General features: G+C 39.3%; 1 protein-coding gene across 6 annotated transcripts in view; it reads right to left on the bottom strand.

Annotated features, from left to right (window-relative positions):
• The window catches only part of TLK2 (tousled like kinase 2), a 135731-nt gene that overhangs the window by 40998 nt on the left and 72863 nt on the right, over positions 1-21870 (bottom strand). For all 6 annotated transcript variants that reach the window (XM_054458909.2, XM_054458915.2, XM_054458910.2 and 3 more), the window contains 4 exons: positions 20149-20244; positions 18777-18869; positions 12378-12488; positions 7396-7532 (listed from right to left, as the gene is read on the bottom strand). In XM_054458909.2, coding sequence (XP_054314884.2) covers positions 7396-7532; positions 12378-12488; positions 18777-18869; positions 20149-20244 — 437 coding nt within the window. The remainder of the gene's footprint in view (positions 1-7395; positions 7533-12377; positions 12489-18776; positions 18870-20148; positions 20245-21870) is intronic.

The raw sequence follows: 21870 nt of genomic DNA, 5'->3' as shown, positions 1-21870 counted from the left end.
GCAGTTAATCTAACACCATTATCATTAGAGTATTTCCTAATAAGATGTCACATTTTTCTATGATTAACTAGTTTACAAATTAGGGACCAATAAAAACTCCATTGTAAAAAAAACAAACACTTTCTCTCATGTATCCTATCACCTAACAGATATTAAAGTTTACAAACTTGGCATATAAAAACATACAAAACTGGAGATTAACCATCTAACAGGCTAGTCTTTAAGTCACCCATTATAATTGACAATCAAATGATAGCTCCCTTCTCCTTCTCCCTTTACTGTGCTTTTCCGCTCATTCTCTTTTGTGGAACCAACCTTCATTTTTGTGGAATAATAAATCTTTTTTTTTTTTTGAGACAGAGCCTCACTCTGTTGCCTAGGCTGGGATGCAGTGGCACGATCTCAGCTCACTGCAAGCTCCACCTCCCAAGTTTAAGTGATTCTTGTGCCTCGGCCTCCCTAATAGCTGGGATTACAGGTGTGCGCCACCATGACCAGTTAATTTTTGTATTGTTTTAGTAGAGACAGGGTTTCATCATGTTGGCTAGGCTGGTGTCAAACTCTTGACTTCAAGTGATCCACCCGCCTCAGCCTCCCAAAGTGCTGGGATTACAGGCATGAGCCACCGCGCCCGGCAAAATCTAATTTTTTAAAACCTACACTCAAATGGAAGCTGCTCTACCCTCTTCCCTGAACATTGCTGTCAGATCTTTTCCAGATTCAGTACAGTATCTTTCGTGGAAGAACGACAAGCAGAAAACCAAGATTACTCTAAGGTAGATACCCACAATACAGTTCATTGGAACGTATCTAGAAGGGCAATGCTGTATGCAAAATTAACCTAATCAGAGTAGTACAAAGAAACAGCCAGTCACTTGATAATACTATGCCCTTGGCTTCAAGATGAGCCAGGTCACTGATTAGACATCAATCGAACAGCAAAATGAAAATGATAATTCAAGAGTTTTCTGTTTGCCTGAAAATTCTTTTTGATTATCATTAGCTAGACCTCCTCATCCCTACTCACAGAACATATATAAGGTTGGCTTTCCATATCCATGGATTCAACCAACTGCAGATTGAAAATACACGGAAAAAAAAAGATGGCTGCATCGATACTGAATATGTACAAACTTTTTTCCTTATTATTCCATAAACAATATAGTATGACAATTATTTACATAGCATTTACATTTATTAGGTATTATAGGTAATCCAGAGGTGATTTAAAGTATATGGGAGGATATGCATAGGCTATATGCAAATACTACAGATTTTATATCAGGGACTTGAGCATCCATGGATTTTGGTATCTGAGGAAGGTCCTGGAACCAATTCCCCACAAGCGACAACTATATATATAATTCATGGCTTGAAAGAAATCTGGGTTGAGACACAGAATCCTTAAGTAAAATCACAATTTTTCTTCTGGAGAAAACATTTACCTTAACTGAACATGAATTTCCCAATTAAAAAACTATTAAACATCTTTAGCTCATTTCTACCCTTTTCAGGGGCCATGAATGTAAGACACTCTGAACTCCCTACAGATAAACATACAATATACAGTTTAAACTATAAACTACAGGAGCTTAGTGGAGTGCCACAACATTTTGTCTTTGAAGATTAACAATGTTTTGCAAAATTGAGATTTTAGCAATCATCTTTATCAAACATAAAAATAATCTATTATTTTCAAGGACAATTCATATGTTTAATCTCTTCAGATTCACCAAGAAGTGATCCCCACAGCCATCATATATATAAACCATAACACAAGGGACACAGATTCCAAAACACCTTTAGGGAAATCCTAAACTGCACATTCTGAGAACGAAAGTTTGAACATGAAAGCTGATGCACCAAAGATCAATGTTATGTATTTTAAGGATTCCCATATCGATTCTTGATGTTCTTGAAACTGTTTAGCTATTTACATCGAAGAAGAAAAGAATAAAGAGGGTCTATCAGTGGTACTTCATTTAGATTTATTTTGGGAGCACAAAGACTGGATTATGTCAAACTGTAACTTCTCACAGAACAGGAATCATGTCTTAGCAATCCGTATATCCCCCAGCATGCATTAACAGTGCCTTTCACAGAGTTGATCCTTAAATATTTCTTGTATAGCATCAATTTTAGAGAGTGCTCGCCCTTCATCACCCATAGCAAGAGGCTATTTCTTCTATATTTTACAGAAGTATTGAGGACCCAATAAATCCATCTCACTCAAATCTAAATAACTGTATTTACCAAGCCACTGCCTGCAAAAGAGAAACAAGACAATCAACCTTCTGCACCATTATGGGTTGTGTCCCCCAAAAGATATGTTAAAGTCGTTAGTACCTCAGGATATGACCTTATTTGGAAATAGGATGAATAAAGATATTACTAGTGAAGATGAGGTCATACTGGACACGATAGGACCTTAATCCAATATGACCCGTATCCTTATGAGAAGAGGAGACACAGAGACGCACAGGGAGAACACCATGTGAAGAGGAGAGAGAATGGAGTTATACTGCCGAAGCCCAACACCTGGGGCTGCCACACTGCTGAAGAGGCAAAGAAAAGATGTTCCCTAGAGGTTTGAGGAAGTATGGTCCTGCCCCACCTTGATTTCAGACTTTCAGACTCCTGAAGTGTGAGAGAATACATTTCTGTTACTTTAAACCACCCAGTTTATGGTATTTGTTACAGCATCCCAGGAACTGAATGCGGGCACCTTCAGCAGCAAAACTACATTTTACACTTCACCCATACAAGTAACTAGTAGTAAAGGTATTTTAAAAAATGTGGCCGGGCGCGGTGGCTCACACCTGTAATCCCGGCACTTTGGGAGGCCAAGGCGGGCGGATCACTTAGTTTGAGACCAGCCTGGCCAATATGGTGAAACCTCGTCTCTACTAAAAATACAAAAATTAGCCGGGAGTGGTGGTGTGTGCCTATAGTCCCAGCTACTCAGGAGGTTGAGGCAGGAGAATTGCTTGAACCCAGGAGGCAGAGGTTGCAGTGAGCCAAGATCGCGCCACTGCACTCTAGCCTGGGCAACAGAGCAATACTCCATCTCAAAAAAAAAAAAAAAAAAGGCACGTATTTCCAGTCATTATTTTAACAAAATTATTTTAAATAATCTGTTATCTATTTCACCTCTGAGAGGTCTGAAACTTCAAAACTTCAAACAACATGTCAATATCCCAGATGGGTTGTTTTTTTTTTTTTTGGAGACGAAGTCTCACTCTGTCATCCAGGCTGGAGTGCAGTGGCGTGATCTCAGCTCACTGCAACTTCCACCTCCCGGGTTCAAGCAATTCCCCTGTCTCAGTCTCCCGGGTAGCTGGGACTATGGGTGCACACCACCATGCCTGGCTAATTTTTGTATTTTTAGTAGAGAAGGGGTTTCACCATGTTGGCCAGGCTGGTCTCAAACTCCTGACCTCAGGATATGCACCCACCTCGACCTCCCATACTGCTGGGATTACAGGCATGAGCCACCACAACCAGCCCAGATGAGATTTTTAAAGATTCCCAGGATTGAATATATTCTGTATAAACTGGGAGCTGTGAAATGGTATACGATACCTAAAGAAGATCTAATGTTTATAAAATCAACAAAATGAGTGAATTTGTTATGGATCATATGACTGAGAATCAGATGGTTTGATGTAAATTGCTTTAAAACGAATACTGGTTGGGAGGACGAGGTGGGTGGATCACTTGAGGTCAGGAGTTCAAGACCAGCCTGGCCAACATGGCAAAACCCCGTCTCTACTAAAAATACAAAAATTCATCAGGCATAGTGGTGGGCACCTGTAATCCCAGCTACTGAGGAGGCTGAGGCAGGAGAATCACTTGAACTCGGGAGGCAGAGGTTGCAGTGAGCCGAGATCGTGCCATTGCACTGCAGCCTGGGCAACAGAGTGAGGCTCCATCTCAAAATAAAATAAATGAAATGGACACTGGAACTTGTTACACTTCAGAATAAATACCTGGACTAGCATTACAATGTTGTAAACTTTAATTTCTTCCTCTAGTTATATGCATCTTAAATGATCACAATTCTGTACACAGGTCAAATCCCATTACCTTTTTTTTTTTTTTTTTGAGACAGGGTCTCGCTCTGTCACCCAGCTTGGAGTGCAGTGGCACAATCTTGGCTCACTGCAACCTCTGCCTCCCATGTTCAAGCAATTCTCCTGCCTCAGCCTCCTGAGTAGCTGGGATTACAGGCATGTGTCACCATGCCCAACTAATTTTTGTATTTTTGGTAAAGACAGGGTTTCATCATTTTGGCCAGGCTGGTCTCAAACTCCTGGCCTCAAGTGATCCGCCCATCTCAGCCTCCCAAAGTGCTGGGATTACAGGTGTGAGCCACCACATCTGGCCAAATCCCATTACTTTAATTTTGTTTACTTCAACATAAACAAAGTCTTAGTAAAGAATTTTTATTGCCTTGCCATGGACTGTTTGAGACTTCTTTAAACAAAAAGTGGTATACTGAATAACATTAACATTTAGTATTTAACATTACTTTCTCAGAACTATAAAATAAGCTACTTTTTCAAAAGATTCAAACATACTGTGGAAAGCAAAAATTACTAAACTGGTCAAAAAATATTACAAATCTGATATAATTTTCCTATTAGACAATGAATCTTCTGTTTTAGGAAATTAAAGATCACTCAAAAAACGAACCAGTGAACAAAAATAACAACAACAACAAAAAAAAAACAGTGCTAAGGGTCTTATTGAGGCTATACTTGATTATCTGATTCATTTTTTAAATGCCTTTAGGTTTGTCTCTTCCCATAAAACCTAGTAATATTGTTAGTGTTCAGCTACTTCACCCACCAAATTACTTCACATGTCTTGGAGTTTCTCATGTGCAGAATTGTGACCTCTGAGGTTATTAGATATAGCCTTTTACAACTAAAGAATTTCAATTTCTAAACTGATGGAAATTAATTTATTAAAGCAAAATTTCAGGAACTAAAATACCTATAATTAATAGACATCAGCCAGAAACAGCTTCCCAAGAGGAGACATAGATTTCTGGCCATTTATATGACTTAAAACGGTAAAACAGTGCTATCTACCTACAGTGAAGAGTCCTACTTAGGGATTTCATTACATAGTCTCATTTCCTCTGATCTGATGGCTCTATAGCAAAGTCATCATTTTGTACTGTACCATACAGATTTCCAGACCCTCGTGGGCATCAAGCTGCTTTTAGAGTAAGAGATAAAATATTGCTACTATAAGCAGTAAGTTTAACCACTTCTTTTTGTTTTGTTTTGTTATGAGACAGGATCTGGCTCTGTCGCCCAGGCTGGAGGACAGTGGTACAATTCTAGGCTCACTGCATCACTCACCTCTGCCTCCTGGGCTCAAGTCATCCTCCCACCTCAATCTCCCAAGTAGCTGGGACCACAGGTGTGTGCCACCACACCCAGCTAATTTTTGTATATTTTGTAGAGACAGGGTTTCATCATGTTGCCCAGGCTGGTCTCGAACTCCTGGGCTCAACTGATCCACCCGCTTCGGCCTCCCAAAGTGCTGGGATTACAGGCAAGAGCCACTGTGCCCAGCCAAAAGCACTTCTTAAAACTAATTACATCTCTATACAAACTCACCATCTTTCCTGAATCAAAGTCTAAAAAGACTGGTATCTAAATAGTAGCCACTGACAGGGCTGCTCAGAGTGACTACCACTACTAGAAGTCAGTGTAGGCATTAGGTGGCTTTGGCCACTATGTGGACCTTAAGTTTTATCTTCTTCTGATTCCATTTTAACAAATCTGGAAACTGGATGGTATGTCACTTCCAGGACAACTTGCATGTCTTGGCCAGGATGTTATAAACAGGTATCATACCTCCATGTAACTGCTGTTTACACTGCCCTGATACCTCTGCTATCACCAGCCACCTATGCTTAAGAGCGCAGAGTGAATGCTGCTCTGAATGTCTGGTGCCAGCCTAAGAAAAGTCTGTGCTTTCCTTCAAAGGTATTCTTTGACTTGAAAGCCTCTTCACACACCAAAATATACATACATGAGGAATAATCATGAAGCAAAAACATGCTTAATCTAAGTTGGAGGTTAATGTTTCACACATAAAACAAGGACTACTAATGTCTAATTCAGAGGTTAGTTTTAACAAATATTATAAATAGCATCAATATTTGTATTTTCTTTCAGGCATAAGTTTCTTATTTGTTTCATTATTACTCAAAAGTAGTCACATGCTTTCCAATTCACACTCAACAAGCTATTTCAGCAAAAAAACACAGGAAGGAAAGGCAGTCTATAGAACCTTCCAACTCATCATGACCTAGAGATTAAAAAAAAAAAAGAAGATACACCAAAAGGTACTGCAATCTGAAGCTATCTATATACATTTAAAGATCTAAGCTATGGTAGCTAGTCACACAGTTGGAATTTGAGGATTTTAAATGTTAATTCCCTCGTTGGAATAAATACCTGAATGTTTCAAATCAAAAGTTATGACAAAGACAATAAATGTTCAAGATTCCAAGCTGCAGACAGGCACACACAGTGGGGCTGGTCACCACTGCCTTCCAGGAAGTGACTCTCTGATGACTGGACACTGTCTCCTTAAATAATCCCAGGAACATGTCCTATAAAGTTCTTCAGTGGTTTTATTCTGCTTTATACCTAAACTTATCTCAGGAAATTCTTTCTCAGGTCTTTTCACATTTCATTTTTCTGTGGATCCAGAATAAATGCTCAATAGACTCTTAATGAAAATTCATTATATAATTAGAAAGATAGAAAGTCAAACCCTAGGTTTTTCTTCCTTAGCTTCAGCAATTCTGATTCTTTTAAGTTTTAATGCAGAACTCATTCTTTTTTTTTTTTTTTGAGATGGAGTCTTGCTCTGTCACCCAGGCTGGAGTTCAGTGGTACGATCTCGGCTCACTGTAACCTCCACCTCCCGGGTTCAATCAGTTCTCTGCCTCAGCCTCCCAAGTAGCTGGGATTACAGGCGCATGCCACCACGCCTGGCTAATTTTTGTATTTCTAGTAGAGACAGGGTCTCACCATGTTGGCCAGGCTGGTCTTGAACTCCTGACCTCATGATCCACCCGCCTCAGCCTCCCAAAGTGCTGGGATTACAGGTGTGAGCCACCGCACCTGGCCTGAACTCATTCTTTATTTATTTTCTGGAACTTATTTTGTATTCCTGATTTTACTTGTGTCGTTTTTTTTCAGGACTTCACCTCATTCGATACATTTCTTTCCACATGTGGTGACTAAAAAACTAACTAAAAAGATGACTACCAATACTAGGATTATTAATGACTACAATTACAGAAAACCTAAAAAATCCAAACAAACTTTTCAATTCTCCATTTAATCGTAACAATTCACTTACTTGATAAGATTCTGAAAAGCATAACCATCTGTCCACTGTTCAGTAAATGAGGCTCCGTGTCGGACAGTAGTAAAGTGGCCCAGTCTCAAGCGGTCTTGCATGCTCTTATCTCTACATGCCATCTTCTCTTGTTTTGACTTAGGGGAAACAGACAAAAAAAGGAATTCAATACCAATTAGCATGGATAAAGACACTTCTTAGAAACTAAAACATTTAACATTATCAGGAAACATACTGTTGAAAATCATACACCTTCTCAGAACAGTCAGTAATGACTCCTTGGATGACTAACTATTCCTATTCAAACAAAGTAGACAAGATAGAATAATGAAACAACCACAGGTTCTTCATAGGTAAAGCTTTCCCAATCTGCCTATGGGTGTGTGGGGTTTTTTTGTTTGTTTGGTTGGTTTTTTGTTTGTTTGTTTTTTTAAGACAGAGTCTTGCTCTATCGCCCAGACTGGAGTGCAGAGTCATGATCTCGGCTCACTACAACCTCTTCTTCCCGGGTTCAAGCGATTCTCCTGCCTCAGTCTCCTGAATATCTGGGACTACAGGTGCGCGCCACCACGCCTGGATAATTTTTTTTTTTTTTTTTTTTGAAACGAAGTCTCACTCTGTTGCCCAAGCTGGAGTGCAGTGGTGGGATCTTGGCTCACTGCAACCTCCACCTCCCGGCTTCAAGCGATTCTCCTGCCTCAGCCTCCCAAGTAGCTGGGACTACAGGCACGTGTCACCATGCCCAGCTAATTTTTGTATTTTTAGTAGAGATGGGGTTTCACTGTGTTGACCAGGCTGGTCTTGAACTCCTGACCTCCTGATTTGCCCGCCTCGGCCTCCCAAAGTGCTAAGATTACAGGCGTGAGCCACCACACCCGGCCAATTTTTGTATTTTTTAGTAGAGACTGGTTTTGCCATGTTGGCCACACTGGTCTTGAATTCCTGGCCTCAAGTGATCAGCCCACCTCTGCCTCCCAAAGTGCTGAGATTACAGGCCTAAGCTACTGCACCCAGCCTGCCTACGTGTTTTTAATCTTAGAGTTCAGCATCTCACATTTGGGCCACATAATACCTAGCTCTTAAGCTGTTTCCCTATTTTCTGTTTCTTCTCTATCTAATATTTTCTAGAGAACTGCTGCCAATTCATCTTCTCAGAACACCACTTTGCACACTTCCAGTTTAATGTTCCAAATCTTCCATGGCTCTTTGCTACCAAACTTTGGATCCAGACAAGAAAAACTCCTCAATGCACTAGAAGATTATTATCTGCCTCCCTGCAGAATTCTTACTCCAGAATACCTTATATACTCCTGATTCTTGAGAACATCATTCATTGAACCCAAGTTTATTTAAAACCAATTATACGTCATGAACTGTAAGAATGTTCAGTATAGGACATAGAAAAAAACTGGTGTTCACAGCCTAGAGAGAGGGGGAGTTATAACCACTAAATATATTAATTGGTAATTCTAAGTACAAACTGCCGTAAAGAATTCAAAGGAAAAGAATAAAGTACTGTGAGAGATGATACCATGGGATAAATGTCCTTGAGATGTCCTGTCTATTTCAACCAACAGGCAATTTATAGCTGCAGTTTTCCATGCCCAGAACACATTTTTCCTCTTCTTTATAGCTTTCTCCAATTAGTCCCCTGCCATTGATTTATTTTAGTGAATTTCTTTTCTTTTCTTTTAAGAGACAGGGTCTCACTCTGTTGCCCAGGCTGGAGTGCAGCAGTGCAATCACAGCTTACTACAGCCTCCAACTCCTGGCTCCAGTGATCCTCCCACCTCAGCCTCCTGAGTAGCTAGGACTACAGGTGTGTGCCACCACACCCAGCTAATTCTAGTGAATTCTTAATACGTGCACTGCTTATCTGAATAGGTTTCCTTATATATGTGAATGTGTCTTATTTGCCCACCCTCATGTAGACTGTTACCCCTCTGATGGCAGGAACTGTGTCTTTTGTTTCTTAGATTCAAGCAAGCTGTTCTATTATGAGAAATTCATTCTTTTTCTATTACTGAGTAGTATTCCACTGTATGACAATATAATAATTTGCATCTACATTCACTTGTTAACAGACACCTAGGATGTTTCCACTTTTTGGCTATGAATAAAATTCCCATGAATATTCTCATACAAGTACTTTTATGGACATTTGCTTTCTTCTGTTTTTAAAAATAAAGATGGTCTCGCTGTGCTGCCCAGGCTAGTCTCAAACTTCTGGGTTCAAGTGACCCTCCTCCCTGAGCCTCTCAAAGTACTGGGATTACAGGCGTGAGTCACCATGCCCGGCCAACATTTGCTTTGGGTAAACGCCAGGAGAGGAACTGCTGGATCACAGGATTTAGTATGTATTTATCTCAAATAGAAAAACTGTCCAAAAACCTTCTGAAGTAGCCATAATATTTTACATTTCTATTGGTGTAAGAAATCAGGCTGCCCCTCATCTTCACCAACCCTTGGATCTGTCAGGTTTTTTTTATTTCTAGTCATTCTACTGGGTATGTAGTACTATCTCACAGTGGTTTTACCTTGAGTTTTCCTGATGGATAATGACATTGAACATCTTTTCATGCTTGCCATTTGCGTATTTTTATACACTTTTTTTGTAAACTATCTGTTCAAGTCTCTTGCTCATTTTTAATGAGCTGTCTTTTTATGATTAAGTTATAAGAGTTTTAAAATTTTTAAAGTATTCAAACTCTATGAAAGATAACATTGCACTCTATGATTGCATTTTCATTTGTGTGTTTTTTTGCTTGTTTTTGTTTTGAGACAGTCTCATTCTACTACCTAGGCTGGAGTGAAATGGCATGATCTCAGGCTCACTGCAATCTCCGCCTCCCGGATTCAAGTGATTCTCGTGCCTCAGCCTCCAGAGTAGCTAAGATTACAGGCGCACACCCCGACACTCAGCCAATTTTTGTATTTTTAGTAGAGATGGGGTTTCACCATGTTGGCCAGGCTGATCTCGAACTCTTGACCTCAAGTGATCCACCCTCGTTGGCCTCCCAAAGTGCTGGGATTACAGGCGTGAGCCACCACACCCAGTCCATTTATGCTTCTTTATACTGCATCACGGTGTAGCAGATACTCAATGAATACTCCCTATTTAGAAAGTCAATAAGTAGATACTATAATTTCAGTTATTTTGGAAACAAATTTAAATTTTGTTATGTACTACTCCTAGCAAATAGAAAGTTGTTTTCCTGTGAGAACTCAGAGACAGCATTATGTTTACTTTTTGTAGTATGCTATTTAGGGTTTAGTACAACTGGCTGAATCTATGCTGATTTCAGGAAGTATTCTAAACTTCAAAGAAATTATCTGGATTAGCATATATTTTATTTTTTCTCACTCTCAGAAAAAATTTTAAAAAGTGGTTTCTTTTCTATAAAGTTGATTAATGAGTCAAAGAATGAAACAAAATTTCCCCCAGTATCTTCGGCCTCAATAAAATAATCCATTTCACTTTTACTGAAAGACAGTGTTCCCTGTCTTTTTAACAACATTCCAAAGATTTCAGGAAAATAAATCCCCAGTATATCTCAAACCTCCAGTTTGTTCTTGTAATATTGTCATTAGGAAGTACTGCCTTCTTAAAACTTCTAAGAAATAGGCCGGGCACAGTGGTGAGCGCCTGTAATCCCAGCACTTTGGGAGGCCGAGACGGGTGGATCACTTGAGGTCAGAAGTTCAAGACCAGCCTGGCCAACATGGCAAAACCCCGCAATTCCTCAGGGATCTTGAACTAGAAATACCATTTGACCTAGCAATCCCATTACTGGGTATATACCCAAAGGATTATAAATCATGCTGCTATAAAGACACATGCACATGTATGTTTATTATGGCACTATTCACAATAGCAAAGACTTGGAACCAATCCAAATGTCCAACAATGATAGACTGGATTAAGAAAATGTGGCACATATATACCATGGAATACTATGCAGCCATAAAAAATGATGAGTTCATGTCCTTTGTAGGGACATGAATGAAGCTGGAAACCATCATTTTCAGCAAACTATTGCAAGGACAAAAAAACCAAACACCGCATGTTCTCACTCATAGGTGGGAATTGAACAATGAGAACACATGGACACAGGAAGGGGAACATCACCGGGGCCTGTTGTGGGGTGGGGGGAGTGGGGAGGCATAGCACCCAACGTTAAATGACGAGTTGAGCACACCAACATGGCACATGTATACATATGTAACTAACCTGCATGTTGTGCACATGTACCCTAAAACTTAAAGCATAATTAAAAAAAAAAAAAAAAAAAATTGGCTGGGCATGGTGGCGCATGCCTGTGAACCCAGCTACTCAGGAGGCTGAGGCAGGAGAATCGCTTGAATCTGGGAGGCGAAGGCTACAGTGCGCTGAGATCATGCCACTGCACTCCAGCCTGGACGAGACTCAGCCTCAAAAAAAACAAACTTCTAATAGTTACTAATACCTATTAACAGAGATAAGTGATAATTAACCAATGAATATAATAAAGAGGACATCAGCCAATTAAGTAATCATATACAGGTATATGACAACTTTAATTTTTTAATGCACAAAGCATTAATTATCACATTATTATATACATAAGTTATTCTAAATGCCATCTCTGAAACAAAAATGCAACTATTGTTAATGATTCTAATAGTAATTGGATACTCACTTCAATTGATAGAATGAATATAAGAATTTAGGAGAGCAATACCCCAAATAAACTCAACTAGGACAAGCTGTCTCTGTTCAATATCACATTCAAAGCAATGCACAGCAACAAAGCATATCCCAAATTAACACTCTGGATGCTTGGTCTGGTGTCCATGCAAGGAAAAAATTCTAATTGTCAAATCATGTTCCTAAAAAGCTCTACTTTTAAATATTTTCATCTCAAGTAAGGAATAAGAAGCCACACAATGACACACATTGAGTATCTTGGGATACAGAGTTTAGACCAACATTATTCACTGACCTTTTCTATAAGGAGTTTCTTGCTCATTGTCACACATCTATTTAATCGTTCCTTGTATTTCTCTAGCATCTTTTGCTGTTCATCAATCTGCCGTCTCAAATCACAGTTGGCCTTCAATGAGAAAAAAATTTTTAATTAGCTCCAAGGAAGAAGATTAATGGAAAAGCAGTTTCTAGGGAGAGAGAAAAAAATCATTTCTATATGTTGTTTTATCAAAAGCAAAATTAAAGTTCAAACAGGTAACAAGTAACTATGTCTTAGAAAAAGTAAATAATTCATTCCTTTATTCTCTCATAACATACCATCTATTTGTAAATGATAAATTGAATTACTAACTTGGGCATGTTTTTCTACTGATCATATCTTGCTCCTGCCAATAACCAGTTACAGCTACTCTTGTAATCACAAACACCTAAGCTATCACAAAATAATAATTTTAAAAATGTTAAAGCTGGGAATCGTGGCTCATGCATGCAATCCTAGCACTTTGGGAGGCCGAGGCGGGCAGATGACTTGAGGTCAGGAGTTCAAGACCAGCCTGGCCTGCGTGGCCAAACCCCATCTCTACTAAATATAAAAAAATTGGCCACGCGTGGTGGCGGGAGCCTGTAATTCCAGCTACTCGGGAGGCTGAGGCGGGAGAATCGCTTGAACCCAAAGGCGAGGGTTGCAATGAGCCAAGATCAAGCCACTGCACTCCAGCCTAGGTGACAGAGTGAGACTTCATCTAAAAAAAAAAATAATAAAAAATAAAAAATAAACAATGAATGTTTAAAATACAGAGTGATTAAGCACATACAAAAAAATTACTGAATTTTATGTTTGCTTTGTTATTTTTCTAGTCGTATTTAAGAAAGATAAATTTGCATAAATGTTCCTCACCAGAGAAGCCAGGCACGCCCATGCCCACAAAAGACAGAACAAACAAACAAGGTCCTGATTCAAGAATGCCAGAATGTAAACATACAGCTAATTTAGCTGTGGTCAGAAGCCTACAGTGTGGACTAAAAACTTAAAGCCTCCTGCAATAACAGAGAAGGAAAGAACCACTAACCCAAGGACGAATTTGACTTGCAAGTCCTGAATTTATTCCTTTTGTGTTAAAAAAAAAAAAAAAAAAAAAGATCTCAGCTCTTCTAGCAAATAATGTTACCTCATAAAAGCTCACTTAAATTATGAAAAAGAAAAACCTGTTATGTGTTTCTAAAATACTAAAAAGCACAAACAGAAGATATCACATGATACTCAATTTTTGAGACTTTGTAGCTTCATTAAAAATTTTTATCATTTTTTCTTTTGTATAATATAGTATCATTTTTAAAGTAACCCATGAGAAACAGCTTCTGTCTCCAAATGTTTCTCCTCTCCCCATCAGCATAATTTCTTCCTGTTAGTTTTTGTACAGAACCATATTATCAAAGGCAGAGTGTAACTACATTTGGGTAAGCGTGACTACCAAATTCATACTAAAGAATCTACGAAGCAAAGATCATTTAATGTTTATGGAAAACCCAGCCTACCCATAAGGTGAGTGTTCCCTTGAAATCTATAATCAAATGTATGAAATCAATCAACCTCTTGGCAGTTATTTAAAATTTTAAGAATTCTAAGTTTTTGTGGCTTCTGACACTAATGTCTTTGAGGAGTTCATGTTTTAAAGTAACAGCTGGTGGCTGGTGCGCGTGGCTCATGCCTATAATCCCAGCACTCTGGGAGGCCGACACAGGAGCATTGCTTGAGCCCAGGAGTTCAAGACCAGCCTTGGCAACATGGCAAAACCTTGTCTCTATAAAATTTTGAAAATTAGCCATGTGTGGCAGCATGCGCCTCTGATGCCAGCTGTTCGGGAGGCTGAAGATTGCTTGAGCCTGGGAGGTCGAGGCTGCAGTGAGCTGTGATTGCACCACAGCACTCCAGCCTGGGAGACAGAGCAAGACACTGTGTCCTTTTTTTTAAATTAAAAAAAAGGAAAAAAAAAGCAGCTGGCTAGTAGCCCCCAATGCAGCCATACCCAACATCTTACTAAAATAGCAAAATTCAATGAATGACATCTGAAAGAATATACAAGGCATGTAGTCTTTCCCTCACTGTCAATCCTCTAGATCTTCCAGAAGCACAAGTTCTAATCAACCTAAAAACAAGGCAGCTGCCCTCTGTGTCTTCCTTTTTTATTTATCTACTCCTTTAGTACTGCTCTACATACAAATAAAGACTGCAACAGTCCGAAGACGACGGAGTAGAAGGGGCAATGGTGAGTGAAGGAAACATATTGCTTCTTAGAAAACATAAGCAAACATTTTTAAAAAACTCCTAAAGCAGTACCAAGTTAGGATTCAAGTTTTTCTCATACTCTGCCATCTCAATCTTAAAGAGTCAAATGATGGAGAAAGGCACGCCCACAATTCTTTCTCAGTACAGCAGAGTTTCTCTGTACAAAACCCTGACAGATACTGGAATTTGGCAAGGAGCTTTTTACACCCACAAACCATTTCATTATAAATCTTCGATGGCAATTCAACCAGCACCCAAATGAATAAAAACAGGAATAAAAGCAACTCCATCCAAGTATACATATCCGAACAATGAAAAATACAACACAGTGCTGAGACTACATATGGGTCTCCTCATTCAAAGATGGAGAAAAGGAAATAAAAATAACAATAGTAAATAAAAACAAGAACAAAAAAAATAGGCCCAAGGAATACAGAAAATCAGCTTCAAAACAATAAATGATCACCCATAGAAATCAAAAGAACATTTTAGAATACTTCTTGTCATATTTCATAAAATGCAAAAAGACATGATATCTAGGCAATAGGAACCAAAAACCCTAGAGAATATACAGGATGGGGTAAGAAAGCATATTAGATGAGGGAAAAAAGCAGGGAAATTTAAAATGTAAATAATAGGCCTGGCACGGTGGCTCACATTTGTTATCCCAGCACTTTGGGAAGCCAAGGTAGGAGGACTGCTTGAGCCCAAGAGTTCAAGACCAGCCTGGGCAACATAGTGAGACCCTGTTCCTACAAAATATAAAAAAATTAGCCAAGCACAGTGGCACATGCCTGTAGTCCCAGCTATTCAGGAGGCTGAAGTGAGAGGACTGCTTGAGCCTGGGAGATGAAGGCTGCAGTGAGCCATGACGGTGCCACTGCACCCAGCCTGGGCGACAGCAGGACACTGTCTCAAAAAATAAAAATGTAAACAATAAAATCAAAATTCACATGAGCTGCAGTAAATGCCAGAAATATATGGAAGACAGTGTTTAATGAGATTCAGAAGAAAGGGGCAATCATATTAAAATGAGACATAACATGTTAGAAATAAAGGAGAGAAATCAGAGATTCAAGCTAAGAATCAAGAAGAAACCAATATAAAGAGGGATAAAAGCATAGTTAGACATAAGCACACATTTTCCAAATAAAAATATATAAACCCACATATAGCTACACCCTGGGGTAATATTTAACAAATTATGGTGTTTGCTGCTTTGGTCATGAACCTCTTTGAAATACTAAATGCTTGAAAAACTGAAGGAGAAACAGAGAGAGAGAATGTGTGTTATATTTGAGAGGCAGAACGAACAGAACAAGGGGTTATGACACAAAAAACCTACACACAGTGTTGTCTTTTCATGGGAGGGCAAAAGAGAGAATTCTCAGGTCTGCAAGGCAGAGAAAATTTAACACCGACAAATCCTTGCTGAAAAATCATCACTTAAAAATGTACCACCATCAACAGATAAAACAAAAACTATAAACAAAAAAAATACTGTTGATAAGCTTTGAAATCAGTTGAATAAACAAGTCTAACAATGACTACAAATTTGGTCATAAAGCTGCCTCTGCCTATACTCTATAGATAAGAACTTAGTATCATATATAGCAGTAAAAACGGTAATTTAATAATAATAATATAGGCCGAGCGCAGTGACTCACGCCTGTAATCCCAGCACTTTGGCAGACCAAGGTAGGCTGATCACTGCAGGTCAGGAGTTCGAGACCAGCATGGCCAATATGGCAAAAACCCATCTCTATTAAAAATACAAAAATTAGCCAGGCATTTTGGTGCATGCCTGTAATCCCAGCTACTTGGGAGGCAGAGGCAGGAGAATCACTTGAACCTGGGTGACAAAGTGAGACTCTTGTCTCAAAAAATTAATTAATTAATTAATTAATAATATAAACAGCCAAATGTAGTGGCACATGCCTATAGTACCAGCTACTTGGGAGACCGAGGTGGGAGGATTACATCAGGCGGGGATTGGGGAGGGCACAGCTTGCAAGACTGCGCCACCACACTCCAGCCTGGGTGACAGAGTGAGATCCTGTCTCAAAATAAATATATAAAATTAATAATAATAGCCGGGTGCGGTGGCTCACGCCTGTAATCCCAGCACTTTGGGAGGCCGAGGTGGGTGAATCACGAGGTCAGGGGTTCGAGACCAGCCTGACCAACATGGTGAAACCCCGCCTCTACTAAAAATACAAAAATTAGCTGGGCGTGGTGGCGGGCGCCTGTAATCCCAGCTACTCAGGAGGCTGAGGCAGGAGAATTGCTTGACCCTGGGAGGCGGAGGTTGCAGTGAGCCGAGATCACACCACTGCACTTCAGCCTGGGCAACAGAGCAAGACTCTGTCTCAAAAAAAAAAAAAAAATTAATAATAATATAAACACACCAGACTTTACTAATAAAGGCCAGACTTAGTTTAGCTATGTGCTGAATTCCAGGTTTTATGTCAAAAGGAGTCAAAATACACTATTTTACCCTATGTTTTTATTAAGTACAGAAATATAATACAAGTAAAAAAATTTTGGAGGTCAGATCATCATGAGTAAAGTGACTTTTATAATCTGTATTATTAAACATATATTCAAACAAAATTGTACCCAAAGCCTAATAAGAAAGACTGACAAAGGCAAGGCTGCCGATCCCCACCTTGCTGTGTCACAGTAGCCCTGGAGGTTTCAGGACCCTAAAGAGTCAGATTAACTACCACATTAGCACAAATAAGGATCAAACCTATACCTTCTAAATCACTAGAGAAGAGAAAAATGCTAGCCAATGTTATTCATAAATTAGTAACATTTATGTATATATCCATTTGTGTGTGTGTGTGTATATATATACATATATACACACACATATCTACTTCAAACAGCTCAAAATTACTGAAAAAAAAAATGAGCCAAATGTTTAATCCCAATTAATGGAATTATGAGTGACACATTTTTCTGTATTTTGTAAAGAGCATGTATAATTTTTTTTTTTTTTTTTTGAGGCAGGGTCTTGCTCTGTTGTCCAGGCTGGAGCGCAGCAGCGTGAACTTGGCTCACTGCAGCCTAGAGGTCCTGGGCTCAAGCATCTTCCCACCTCAGGCTCCCAGTAGCTGGGACCACAGACACACCACCATGCCTGGCAAATTTTGTATTCTTTTATAGAAATGGGGTCTTGCTGTGTCATGCATGCTGGTCTCGAACCCCTGATCTCAAGCAATCCTCCGGCCTCAGCCTCCCAAAGTGGCAGGTATGGGCCACCATGCCCGGTCCTTTTTACTTTCTTATTTTTTTCTTGAGATGAAGTATCACTCTGTTGCCCAGGCTGGAATGCAGTGGCACAATCTCGGCTCACTGCAACCTCCACCTCCCAGGCTCAAGCGATTCTCCTGTCTCAGCCTCCCAAGTAGCTGGGACTACAGCCGCTTGCCACCACACCAGGATAATGTTTTATATTTTTTTAGTAGAGACAGGGTTTCTTTTCACCATGTTGGCCAGGGTGGTCTCAAACTCCTGACCTCAAGTCATCCACCTGCCTTGGCCTCCCAAAGTGCTGGGATTACAGGTGTGAACCACCATGTCCGGCCCTTTTTACTCTTCAAAAATTATGAGTCAGTCATGCCAAATTGCATATTCAAAATATACTGATAAAGTATTTTCTAGTGGTATCTATTTAATTCCAGATGAAGCATTTTAAAGGTTTCCTTTGTAAGCACAAAAAAGTTTGGGTGAGTAGGTTATAAAAGGTACAAAAAGCAAAATGGGCTAAAAAGTCCTTTGAAATAGCTTATAAAATTCAACAATATTAAAATAACTTCTCTGGAATGGGAAAACAACACTTTATACTTATTCCCACAGTTCTAGATGAAATGTAACACTCCACATATCTATTTCTCCAATATAAATTCAATCACTAAAATACTACAGTATAAGATTTCCAATTTAAAGGTAGTGTTTAAGATGCAGGAACCTGGTTCCTACTCAGATTCCCTCAATTAAAGAAAAATACCCAAATGTTTATTATTTCATTGTTATTTGGCTATAGCAATTACTTCTATGATATGTACATAATATAACATATGGTGCTTGCTATAAAATCTCTTACCACATTTTAATACTTACTCTTAATAAATCATCTATTCTTCCCTCCTTCTTCTCTAAGTCAGAATTCTTACTGTTTTCTAGTGCAGATATTTTTTCTATCGTGAGGTCGGACTACAGAGACAAAGGTAAAACAAATTTAGGATTAGTCTCAACATGTTATATGTCATCACACTCTTCTCATTACCTTTCTCGGGGGAAAAAAAAAGCACTTGCTCACACAAATGGTCTAGAATCACATGGCTTAAGAAATGAAATCTGCTTGTCTCATCTAATTCTTCAAGTCCTCTGCTGGGTTCCTTATGTCCCACTACACCTACGCTTCAAACACATGTTAATTCTGGAATGAAATGTATGACTTCTCACTACTGTGCACTGAACAATGTAGAAACACGTTACCCCAGAAATGAAACTAACTTTGAATAGAAAAGGATCTCACAGGAGACTTGACACAACTCTCTAAGGAACAAATGCGCCATCTGGTGGAAACACAGAGCAATTAGAAGGGAAGAGAAGAAGCTACCTGAGTGCTCAACTATCTAACTGAACCGTACAAGAGCTGGTGATTTAGATAAAATTCAAATGTGCTCCAGGGAGTTGTATACCTCTTGAGATTTAAGAAACTCTCCTAGATTGCCAATGATCCTGTCTTGAAGGTAATATATATAGTATCAAAAGAGGCTTTAAGAAAACCCAGTATACTCAAAACTACAAAATGGAAGCTATAGCCACCATCCTTTGCAGATACAATCCTCAAATGTTCAGAAGACTCCCTAAATTAAAGAGTTTCTGAACACAATTTAAGGAGTAAACCATGCTGGTATCTCACATCTGAGAGAAGTTTAGCCAGGTATAAATAAGTAAGCACGAAAAGGAATACATTAACTACTTTCATAAATTAGGGAATTAACATTTATTGAAAGCCTACTACAAGTACACTACTAATAAACATTTTGTATACACTGTCTGAGATCATGAGAATCAACCACATTTTCACAGATGATTTGTACTAAGAAAAACTGAGGCCCAGGCCAGAATCTGAACTTAGGCCACAATGCCAGAATCTGAACTTAGAGGCCTTCAAAGTGTAGGTACTTTTCTTCTGTGGAATACTATAGGAAAAAAAAAAGAAAGTGTGCACTTTCCTTAACATCATGCTTTAGCATAAGCATTTCTGCTACAATACACCAGAAGAGTAAAGAAAAGCCTCAAAAAGTTAAAGCACCTTCCAAAGGACTTTACCCATAATGCAAGTTGTGAATATAATACACACAAATAACGAGGTGGTCAGAGAAATACAGAGAAGTCAGAGAAGAATGACAGACTACACAGATTAGCCCTTATTCCTACACAGCAGGTATGCCCCTCAATTGATTATCGATCACCAACCTACCTGGGTCTGTCTGTGCTGGATGGAGATCTGTTTTTGGGAGCTGCAGGAATGCTCTGTGTTGCCAGATCCCGTAGATGAGGGACTGTTTTGCTGAGCCTACAATAAAGGTGCATTACCAATCACAGGAAAGTTTGGCATCTTTTTCCACAAACACTTGTATTAATGCAAACAACTCCATAATTTGTATCTCCACAATACAAACCCCTTCTTATGAAAGTGAGAAGTCAGGGCCCACGTGGCCAAGAAGAAAATAAAACAATTCAAATATGAGACAAACGGCTGGACACGGTGGTTTATACCAAGTTCCTGTAAACAGGTTTAAAGTATCAAATGCTTACAAATGAATTTTCAAAATATGAAAATTAGAGAAAACGAAGTTATTCCTGTAATAACTTGCCTTTTTCACTTGTATTTTCATATGCTTTAGTCAGAAAAGGCTAGTGAAGCATCCAATGCACAGGGGATGCACGTAAAGGACTGTGAACCACTATTCAGAATAGTCTCCTAAACACACAAACATTATCCATGAACACACAGTGGTCTAAAATCCAGGTTGATTTCTAATACTGTCACTTGCTGACTGGGCATTCTAAGGCATTTTAAATTTATATGGTTTAGGTTCCATAATATAATTAACCTATTCAGGTTAATTATATTATATTCTCAATAGTACTTTTTTTTTTTTTTTTTTTTGAGACGGAGTCTCGCTCTGTCACCCAGGCTGGAATGCAGTGGCGCGATCTGGGCTCACTGCAAGCTCTGCCTCCCGGGTTCATGCTATTCTCCTGCCTCAGCCTCCCGAGTAGCTGGGACTACAGACGCCCACCACTATGCCTGGCTAATTTTTTGTATGTTTAGCGGAGACGCGGTTTCACTGTGTTAGCCAGGATGGTCTTGATCTCCTGACCTCGTGATCCGCCCACCTCGGCCTCCCAAAGTGCTGGGATTACAGGCGTGAGCCACCACGCCTAGCCTAATAGTACTTTTTAAAACAAGGTAAAACTGCAGCTAACAAAGTATGACCCATCACAGACATAAGTAGAAAATATTCAATATTCTGAGAATCATGGAATAGTAAAAATACAGTACTACTATCTCATCAGAGAATACAGCATTTCCACATGTGAATTTCTTCTGATACTTTCTACATATTCTTTTGACTACTGTTCTTACTCATTAACATATTAACAATGGTATAACCACCATCTACTGAACAAGTTACTGTAACCTAAATGTTTCACTGTCATTGTCACAGGTTAATTCTTACAAAATCCTATAAGGAGGCTGGGTCAGGTGGCTCACCTGTAATTCTAGCACTTTGGGAGGCTGAATCAGGTGGATCACTTGAGGCCAGAATTCTGCTTGAGATCAGCCTGGCCAACATGGCAAAACCCCATCTTACTAAAAATACAAAAATTAGCTAGGCATGGTGGTGCACACCTGTAATCCCAGCTACTAAGGAGGCTGAGGCAGGAGAATTGCTTGAGCCTGGGAGGCGGAGGTTGCAGTGAGACGAGATCACACCACTGCACTCCAGCCTGGGTGACAGAGCAAGACTCCGTCCTATAAGGTGGTTGTAATTATTAGTTCCATTTTACAGATAAATAAAATAAAAATCAGAGATATTAACTACCTATATGGGTTCACAGAGCTAGTAGGTGTGGTGACCAGAATAACTGCTCTCAATGACCACAGCAGACTGTTACCACCAGCCTATGAGCA

The sequence above is a fragment of the Pongo pygmaeus genome, chromosome 19 (genome assembly GCF_028885625.2).
Source record: "Pongo pygmaeus isolate AG05252 chromosome 19, NHGRI_mPonPyg2-v2.0_pri, whole genome shotgun sequence".
Classification (NCBI taxonomy): domain Eukaryota; kingdom Metazoa; phylum Chordata; class Mammalia; order Primates; family Hominidae; genus Pongo; species Pongo pygmaeus.
Note: the sequence above shows the minus strand (reverse complement) of the source record. Positions and strands in the feature narration are given on the sequence as shown.